General features: G+C 42.5%; 1 protein-coding gene across 1 annotated transcript; it reads right to left on the bottom strand.

The window, feature by feature from the left end:
• Nucleotides 1-1,422: 1,422 nt before the first annotated feature.
• Nucleotides 1,423-4,833, bottom strand: LOC138898576 (uncharacterized). The gene is made up of 5 exons (XM_070184653.1): nt 4,675-4,833; nt 4,013-4,584; nt 3,825-3,964; nt 2,973-3,704; nt 1,423-1,496 (listed from the first exon to the last, which is right to left on the bottom strand). Exons 1-5 carry the CDS (start codon nt 4,831-4,833, stop codon nt 1,423-1,425), a joined length of 1,677 nt encoding a protein of 558 aa, XP_070040754.1.
• Between the last annotated feature and the right edge of the window lie 5,936 nt (nt 4,834-10,769).

The following is a 10,769-nucleotide window of genomic DNA, read 5'->3' as shown; positions in this document are numbered from 1 at the left end:
TTGCCTCCCAGTCTATCGGGGGTTCATCCGATTTTCCATGTATCTATGCTTCGGAAGTATCATGCCGACCTATCATATGTGTTAGACTTCAGCACAGTTCAGCTAGATAAAAGCTTGGTTTATGAAGAGGAGCTAGTTGCCATTGTTGATAAATAGGTTCGCACGTTGAGGTCCAAGAAGATTACTGTGGTAAAAGCCCAGTAGAGGGGCCAACCAGTCGAGGAAGCAACTTGGGAGGCCGAGGAGGACATGCAGAGCAAATATCCACACTTATTCTGCACTTCAGGTATAATTCTAAACTCGTTCGAGGACGAACGTTTGTTTAAGAGGTGGAGAATATAATGACCCAAGCGGTCATTTTGACTTTTAGAATCCCGTTCCCCTAAATAAAACTCCCCGTATGTGGTTTTATTAATTTATGACTTGCAGAGATGGTTGGTTCGGGATTTGGAAGTGTTCGGGTTGAAATCGGAACACTTATTTCTTTAATTTGGCTTTAAAAGGCCAAGTTTGACTTCGGTCAACATTTTGAGAAAATGACCCCGGAATCGGGATTTGACGGTTCCAATAGGTTCGTATGATGATTTTGGACTTGTTCGTATGTTCGAATCGGGTTTTGGACAACCTGGGAGTATTTCAGCGCTTAATAGTGAAAATCAACTATTTGAAGGTTTAATGTTCTTTAAATTTAGTTTGGAGTAGGTTTTGGAGTAATTGAAGTTTGTTTGTAATTCTGAGCTTGAGTATAGCTCTGTATGGTGATTTAAGACTTGCACGCAAAAATTGGTGTCATTCCGAGTAGTATAAGTATATTTCGGCGCGTTCGAAGTAAGTTTGAAGAATTTGAAATTTATAAGTTGAATCAATTTGGTTTGGGGTGTGATTCTTGGTTTTGATGTTGTTTTATATGTTCTGAGGGTTCGGGCGAGTCTGTTTTATGATTTCAAACTTGTTGATATATTTGGGCGGGGCCCCGGGGGCCTCGGGGGTTAACTGGACGAGGCTCAGATCAATTTTGGAAGTTGGAGCAGCAGCTGAACCTTCTAGCTTCTGCTGCAATCGCACCTACGCTTGGACCGCCACAGGTGCGAGCTCGCAGAAGCGAGCCCCAAGCCGCAGATGCGAGAAAAGGGGGAGGCAGGCACGAGCCGCAGAAGCGACATTTTTGGGCGCACTCGTGAGAGCGCAAGTGCGATGCTTTGGCGCAGAAGCGGACGCACAGGAGCGGTCCTCAGGCCGCAGATGCGAAGCTTGGCCAGCCAAGGGAAACTCGCACCTGTGAGGCTTTTTTCGTTGGGGCTGCTAGCCCTCCGCAGGTGCAAAATTACTGCTGGGCAGAACGTTTTAAATGGGCGAGGCTCAACCATTTTAGCCCGTAATTCCTCCATTTTTGGGTGATTTTGGAGCTTTTGAGAGGGGATTTCAACTAGCAACTTGAAGGTAAGCTAATTCTATACACTTTGAGTTAAATACATAGATTATGGGTAGATTATAACCTGTAAATTATGGAAATCAAGGGTTTAGGGGAAAAACGTAGATTTGTATAAAAATTTGATTTTAACCACGAAAATGGTTATGAAATTGGATGGAAATTGTATATTTGTGTTCTTGAGATTATGGGTAACGTTTTCCTCCGAAAATTTCCGGAATCCGGGCAACTGGGCCCGGGGTGAATTTTAGGAATTTTACCATTTTCATATACTTGAAGTTTTGTATAAATTATTTGACTGTTAATAGAAATTTTACATCCTGATATGTTAGCCATATAATAATGACTTCTCATTCCGGAGGTTCATAAGAAATGTCCTCCTTTCTTGTGGAGCGGGCCGAACGCCTCGGCAGTATAGATGCATCTATGGATCATGCCGCACATCCCTCGGCAGTGTACACGATACTCTGGATCGGGTCGTACGACCTCGTCAGAAATCGTGCCTAATAATAATAATTACACAATATCTTGATATTTTAATTGCAGCTTGTAAAGCTAATTGATAAATTAGAAATTATTGAAATTTAAGGAATTAATTATTTCTGCTTGTTAAGAAAATTATTGATGTTCACCTAAAAATGTTGTTTAGTTAAATATTTCTATTGTAATATTATTGACCCATAGTGAGTGTTAAAGTTGACCTCTCGTCATTACTTCTTTGAAATTAGACTTGATACTTACTGGGTACACATTGTTTACGTACTCATGCTACGCTTGCTGTACTTTTGGTGCAGGACCTGAGGCATGTGCGACAGGTGGTCCTACCAGAGCATACCCCAGATACCCTGAAACTTAGTGGTGAGCTGCTTCTTGAGTCGTTCTGCAGCCCTTGAGTCTCTCTCTTGTATTTTTTTATTCTATCTATTCCATATTCGGACAATGGTTAAAAGTTTATATAATCTACTAGATGCTCATACACTTGTGACACCAGGTCTTGGCACACAGTAGTAGAATTTTTGGATTTAATTAATTTTCTTGGTTTTTAATTTACGAGATCTTTTTATATTGTCTTAATTCTTGCAAGTAAGAAGAGTTTAATTACTCGATTAATTTTTAAAGAATCGAATGTGTTTGAATCATTAGTTGGCTTGCCTAGCTGTGATGTTGGGCGCCATCACGACTTATAGGTGAAATTGGGTCGTGACATGAATGGGGCACCCTTCTGGTTCAATTTAGTCAATGAAGATGTTATAGATGAAAACCCTCCACAAACCGGCGATAATAACCTGCCAAACCCAGGAAACTCCGGATCTATGTAGCTGAAGTAGGTCTAGGACAATTCAGAACTGCCTCAATCTTCATAGGATCCACTTTTATTCCTTCTGCCGATACAACATGACCCAAAAAGGCTACTAAGTCTAACCAAAATTCACATTGGCACCCTGAAGCTGATCAAATAAGTCATCAATTCTTGGCAACAGATACTTGTTCTTGATAGTAGCCTTGTTCAACTGCCGATAATTTATACACATTCGCATTGAACCATCTTTCTTCTTTACAAATAACACTGGTGCACCCCAGGGCGATACGCTAGGTCTAATGAATCCCTGGTCAAGTAAGTCTTGTAGCTGCTCCTTCAATTCCTTTAGCTCCGACGGAGCCATACGGTATGGTGGAATAGAAATGGGTTGGGTGCCTGGAGCCGAATCGATACAGAAGTCAATATCTCTGTCGGGTGGCATCCCTGGCAAATCTATAGGAAATATATCTGGAAACTCACAGACAACTGGAACTGAATCCATGTAAGGATGTTCCTCGCTCGGATCGCGAATATAGGCTAAATAAGCTAGACACCCCTTCTCGACCATACGCCGAGCCTTCACATAAGAGACAATCTTGCTGGTGGAATGTCCAGGAGTCCCTTTCCACTCTATTCGAGGTAACCCTGGCATGGCTAAGGTCACCATTTTGGCATGACAATCCAGTATAGTATGATAGGGTAACAGCCAATCCATACCCAAGATGACATTAAAATCTACTATATCGAGCAGTAGAAAATCCACGCTAGTCTCAAAACTCCATATAGTAACCACATACGAATGATAGACATGATTTACCACAACAGAATCTCTCACTGGTGTGGACACACACAGAGAAGCAATCAGAGAACCACGAGGCACAACCAGATATGTAGCAAAATAGAAAGACACATAGGAATAAGTAGATCCTAGATCAAATAGAACTGAAGCATCTCTATGGCAAACTGGAACAATACCTGTGATAACGGCATCGGATGATTCGGCCTCAGGCCTAGTTGGAAAAGCATAAAATCGGGGCTGGGCCCCACCACTCGGAGCTGAATCTCTGAGACGGCCCCTAACTGGCTGGCCTTTACCTCTAACAACCTGACCTCCACCTCTAGTTGTCTGACCCCTACCCCTAGCTGGCTGGGCGAGCGCTAGAGCAATCGGTGCCGGTATGATGGCACAAGAATCCTGCTGAGATCTGTTGCTCGACAACCTAGGGCAATACCTCCTGATGTGACCAATGTTCCCACACTCATAACTCCCATCCTGTTGTTACGGTTGCTGAACCTGAAGCTGAACTGAACGGGCCGGATAACTGCTATAGTGACTCTGGAGTGGTGGTGCACTGATAGGAGCTGGATGTGCACTAAATGTCGGCTGCCCAGAGTAAGGCATAATAGGACCATGACTCCCTGAAGCACCGTAAGATACCTGAAGTGCTGAATAAAATGGCCTGGAAGGATGACCCATACCATAAGTACCCCTGCCTCCAGATGAGGTACCTCTAAAATTACCGGAATGACGGGGCCTCTTATCTGACACTGGCCCTCTCTCCCGAGCATGAACTAACTCGATCCACCTAGCAATATTCACAGCTGTATGGAAGGAAATATCAATCCCTACCTCCTTGTCCACCTGAAGCCTGGCAGTATAAGTAAGTCCATCGATGAATCTCCTTATCCTCTCCTTTTCAGTAGGAAGCAAGACGATGGCATAACGTGCTAAGTCCACAAATCGGGTCTCATACTGGGTAATAGTCATACTACCCTGCTGGAGATGCTCAAACCGCCTGTGGTATTCCTCTCTCAATGTAATAGGAATAAACTTCTCCAAACATAGCTGTGAGATCTGGTCTCAAGTAAGTGCAGGTGACCCAGCTGGTCTGGTCAACATATAATCTCTCCACCGCCTCTTGGCAGAACCCGTCATCTAAAATACAGCAAAATCGACCTTGTTGCTTTCACCTATTTCCATATTCCGCAGCACCTCATGGCAGCGGTCAAGATAATCCTGTGGGTCCTTAGAAGGTGTACCATTGAAGTGAACTGGAAAGATCTTAGTAAACTTGTTCAATCTTAATAAGGCCTCAGAAGACATGGTGGGCCTATCACCGGCATGTGCCGCAACAACTTGCTGAATTACCTCAACTGACGGGACTGCTGGAGCCTGATTCTAGGGAGCCATCTGCTTTGGAGCGGGAGTAGTAGGAGTTTGTGCTCCTCCCCCAGCCTGTGAGATGGTTGGTGTCACTGGAAATGTAACATTTTGGGCCATGCCCTCCATAAGGATCATCAAACGGACTAGAGCGTCCTGAAGCACTGGAGTAGCTATGAATCCTTCCGGGACCTGAACTGGTCCAACATGCACAACCTGAGCTGGAACCTCCGCTCCCAAATCCACCTGAGGTTCTACAACAGGTGCTATTGCTCGAGCTCTAGACTGAGCTCTACCTCTGCCTCTACCTCGGCCTCTGGTGCGACCTTAGCCTCCGCCTCTACCCCTGGTCATAGTTGCCACCGGGGGCTCTGGTCCCTGTCCGTCGGTAGAGCTATTACATGTTCTCGCCATATGCGAGAGAGTAAGAATAGAATGGTTCAATCATAGATGATAGAATAAAATTGCACGATAGAATAAGAAAGAAGTGATATTGTTCCTAAACTTCATAGCTTTTGGAAGATAAGTACAAACGTCTCTGTACCGATCCTTCAGACTCTACTAAGCTTGCTCGTGAGACCTAAGTAACCTAGTGCTCTGATACCAACTTGTCACGACCAAAAATTCCCAACTTCGGGACCGTGATGGCGTCTAACATTTCACTTGCTAGGCAAGCCAATGTTAGAATAATTTAAACCATTTTTTCAATTCCTTTTAATTAAACAGTAATGAATCCAATGACTGGAATAATATCTAAATTTAAATGTGCAAACCAAAAATAATACGATGTCTAAATATCATTCCAGAACTGGAGTCACAAGTGCACGAGCTTAAGGGTCTGAATAAAATAAAATTGTCTTAAAGGAAGCACACAGCTAAGATAAAGACTTCAGAGCTGCAAACGTCATGTAGCTATACTTCAAGTAGGGTCTGATGGAACTCTCCAAAATGCTGCGGAACCCATGTCGGATCCATCAAAAATACACTACTTTTGAAGGATCCAACATGCACCTGACGACAGTTTTGGAGAGTCCGAGCAACATAGAGCTATATCATCATACCTTTTATTGCATTGAGAAAAATAATGTTGTTAAGATCCTGCACATAGAAGAGATGATCTGATGAACACTAGTTAGTAATGCATCACAAGATTAATAGAATTACTTTTGCGTAATGTCACATGCAACTATTAAATGGTAAAACAACTTTTTTTGCTTCTCTGTTTCATTTGACATCTTATAACCACAGTGAATCAAGACATTCTTGTTTTTTTGGTTTCTTTTTTTTTTTTTGGCTTTTTCTTGGTTTTTCTTTTCCCAAAAAAATAAAGAAATCATACCAAACAAACAACCACATTTTTTTGTTGAATTGTTTTCTTTTCTTTGGGTGAGGCGGGTAAGGAAACCCAACAGATCTTCAACATACCAAGTCAATCTTTCACAAGAACAAGCTAAAACTACAATAACAGCTATGCCTCAATCCCATGCAAGTTCGGATCGGCTATATGAATCCTCATGGGTCATGTCTGAATATCTGCATCTAACGGCATCTCACCAACCAGAATATATGTAAGGCTGCCCATACTCACAGCCTTTCTACTCAAAGCATCGGCCACCACATTAGCCTTTCCGGGGTGATACAAAATGGTCATATCATAATCTTTCAACAACAACCATTTTCTCTGCCTCAAATTGAGATCTTTTTATTAGAATAGATACTATAAGCTAAGATGATCAGTAAATACTTCACACAAGACACCGTAAAGGTAATACCTCCAAATCTTCAGCGCATGAACCATGGCTACCAATTCTAAGTCATGAACATGATAATTCTTCTCGTGAACTTTCAATTGTCGTGATGCGTATGCAATCACCCTGCCATCTTGCATTAATACTGCACCAAGCCCAATGCGAGATGCATCACAATATACCGTATAAAATTCTGAACCTGTGGGAAATACCAATACTGGCGCCGTAGTCAAAGCAATCTTGAGCTTCTGAAAGCTCAACTCACACTCGTCTAACCATCTGAATTGTAATGACCTAACCGGTCATTTTGACTTTTAGAAACCCGTTCCCCTAAATAAAACTCCCCGTATGTGTTTTTAGTTGGTTCGGGATTTGGAAGTGTTCGTGTTGAAATCGGAACACTTAATTCTTTAATTTGGATTTAAAAGGCCAAGTTTGACTTCAGTCAATATTTTGAGAAAACGACCCCGGAATCGGGATTTGACGGTTCCAATAGGTTTGTATGATGGACAAGAGTGGGTTGCTCTAGTGGTAAGCACCCTCCACTTCTAACCAAGAGGTTGTGAGTTCGAGTCACCCCAAGATCAAGGCGGGGAGTTCTTGGAGGGAGGAAGCCGAGGGTCTATCAGAAACAGCCTCTCTACCCTAGGGTAGGGGTAATATCTGCAAACACACTACCCTCCCCAGACCCCACTAGTAGGATTATACTGGGTTGTTATTGTAATAGGTTTGTATGATAATTTTGGACTTGGATGTATGTTCACATCGGGTTTTGGACAACCCGGGAGTGTTTCACCGCTTAATAGTGAAAATTAAATATTTGAAGGTTTAATGTTCTTTAAATTTGATTTGGAGTAAGTTTTGGAGTAATTAAAGTCCGTTTGGAATTCTGAGCCTGAGAATAGCTCCGTATGGTAATTTAAGACTTGCACGCAAAATTTGATGTCATTCCGAGTAGTATAAGTATATTTCGGCGTGTTCGGAGTATGTTTGAAGAATTTGAAATTTCTAAGTTGAATCAATTTGGTTTGGGGTGTGATTCTTAGTTTTGATGTTGTTTTATATGTTCCGAGGGTTCGGGCGAATTTGTTTTATAATTTCAAACTTGTTGGTATATTCGGACGGGGCCCCGGGGACCTCGGGGGTTAACCGGACGAGGCTCGGATCAATTTTGGAAGTTGGAGCAGCAGCTGAAGCTTCCAGCTTCTGCTGCAATCGCATCTGCGAGCGCACAGGTGAGATGCTTTGGCACAGAAGCGGACACGCAGGAGCGGTCCTCAGGCCGCAGATGCGAAGCTTGGCCAGGCGAGGGAAACTCGCACCTGTGAGGCTTTTTCCCAGGTGCGGCTAGCCCTCCGCAGGTGCGAAATTACTGCTGGGCAGAACATTTTAAATGGGCGAGGCTCAACTATTTTAGCCCGTAATTCCTCTAGTTTTGGGATATTTTGGAGCTTTTGAGAGGGGATTTCAACTAGCAACTTGAAGGTAAGCTAATTCTACACACTTCGAGTTAAATACATAGATTGTGGGTAGATTATAACCTATAAATTGTGAAAATCAAGGGTTTAGGTGAAAAACCTATATTTGTATAAAAATGAGATTTTAACCACCAAAATGGTTATGCAATTGGATGGAAATTGTATATTTGAGTTCTTGGATTATGAGTAACGTTTTTCTCTAAACAATTCCGGAATCCGGGCACGTGGGCCCGGGGTGAATTTTAGGAATTTTACCATTTTGGATAGGGTAATTTATTACCAGTCTAATTTCGAATTATTGACCATGTATTAATTATTTTATATAACGTTTGGATAGTTTCGGATTTTTCGGCACTGAATTGGGATTTTTACACGACATTGTGATCGGGAAGTGGACTTTGAGACAAGGTAAGTCTTTTGTCTAACCTTGTAAGAGGGAATTTACCCCATAGGTGGTTTTAATTAATAATTGTTGTTAATTGTGGGAGCTACGTACGCACAAGGTGACGAGAGTCCGTGCATAGCTACTAGTTATGCTATATCCGGGTAGTTTTAGGACTCAAATCATGAATTACTAGTGATAATTGCATCTTTTATTTAATTAAACTACTGGAATTATATTGTGAATTGTTAGAAGAAATAGTAAAAGACTAAAGTTTCATATACTTGAATTTTTGTATAAATTATTTGACTGTTAATAAAAATTGTACATCCTGATATGTTAGCCATATAATAATGACTTCTCATTCCGGAGGTTCATAAGAAAATGTCCTCCTTTTTCGTGGAGCGGGCCGAACACCTCGGCAGTATAGATGCATCTATGGATCGTGCCGCACATCCCTCGGCAATGTACATAACACACTGGATCGGGCCGTACGACCTCGATAGAAATCGTGCCTAATAATAATAATTACATGATACCTTGATATTTTAATTGCAGCTTGTAAATCTAATTGATAAATTGCAAATTATTAAAATTTAAGGAATTCATTATTTCTGCTTGTTAAGAAAATTATTGTTGTTCACCTAAAAATCATGTTTAATTAAATATTTCTATTGTAATATTATTGACCCATAGTGAGTGTCAAAGTCGACCTCTCGTCACTACTTCTTCGTGATTAGACTTGATACTTACTGGGTACACGTTATTTACGTACTCATGCTATGCTTGCTGCACTTTTTGTGCAGGACCTGCGGCAGGTGCGACATGTGGTCCTACCGGAGCATACCCCAGATACCCTGAAACTTAGTGGTGAGCTGCTTCTTGAATCGTTCTACAGCCCTTGAGTCTCTCTCTCTTGTATTTTGTATTTTGTCTATTTCATATTCGGACAATGGTTAAAAGTTTGTATAATCTACTAGATACTCATACACTTGTGACACCAGGTTTTGGCACACACTAGTAGAATTTTTGGATTTAATTATTTTTCTTGATTTTTAATTTACGAGATCTTTTCATATTGTCTTAATTCTTACAAGTAAGAAGAGTTTAATTACTCGGTTAATTTTTAAAGAATCGAATATGTGTTTAAATCACTAGTTGGCTTGCCTAGCTGTGATGTTGGGTGCCATCATGACCTATAGGTGAATTGGGTCGTGACAACATGGTATCAGAGTACTAGGTTCACGTAGGTCTCACAAGTTATGAGCAGGCTTAATAGAGTCTTGCGGATCGGTATAGAGACGTCTGTACTTATCTTCGAGAGGCTATATGGCATTAGGAAACTACCTTTCTTCATCTCCCATCGTGCAATTTATGTAGTACTAAATATCTTTCTCTTATTCTCTCACAGATGGTGAGAACGCGCTCTAATGAGGTTCCAGACCAAGGAAGAGCTACTCCCCCTGTTGTTAGAGGCAGAGGGAGGTTCAGCCTGTGGTAGGGGACGAGGACGTCCCAGAATTGTTCCAGTTATGCCACCAGTGGGTCAAGCAGAGGATCCTATTATTGAGGAACATGGAGAGGTGCCCGTAGTAGAGCCAGCTCCGGTGGATTTCACGTCTGCACCAGGATTCCAGGAGGTCATGGGCCGTATGCTGCGGTTCATGGACACTATGACCCAGGCCAATTTATTTACGGCAGACCCAACCACTTCTCAGGTGGGCGAGGGAGCATAGACCCCTACCGCACAGGCTCATGGGCAGACAACTGCTATATACTATACCCAGGGTACACTACCCGTGGGTGGAGCCCAGCCAGTAGCAGCAACTACACCTGAGCCCAGACCAGCTGCGGTCGCCGAGCCGCAGAAGCTATTGGACAGATGGACTAGACTACATCCTCCTGTCTTTGGGGGTGAGCGACATGAGGATCCCAGGACTTCATTGAGTGGTGCAGGGAAATACTTCACAACATGAGGATATTGGAGTCTCACAGGGTATACTTTGCTACTTTTCAGCTGGAGGGCAGAGCCCGTAGATGGTGGAAGTCTTATCTTCTTGGCAGACCAGCAGATTCTCCTCCCATGACTTGGGACAAGTTCACCCGTAGTTTCCTGGACATGTATATTCTACCCTCGCAGAGGGAAGAGTTGCGGTTCTAGTTTGAGCAGCTCCAGTAGGGTCAGATGTCAGTGACCGATTATGAGGCGAGGTTCTCTGAGTTATCTCGCCATGCACTTATGATACTCCCTACTGAGGCAAAAAAGTACAG

Source organism: Nicotiana tomentosiformis, chromosome 9, assembly GCF_000390325.3.
Source record: "Nicotiana tomentosiformis chromosome 9, ASM39032v3, whole genome shotgun sequence".
Taxonomy (NCBI): Eukaryota; Viridiplantae; Streptophyta; class Magnoliopsida; order Solanales; family Solanaceae; genus Nicotiana; species Nicotiana tomentosiformis.
Note: the sequence above shows the minus strand (reverse complement) of the source record. Positions and strands in the feature narration are given on the sequence as shown.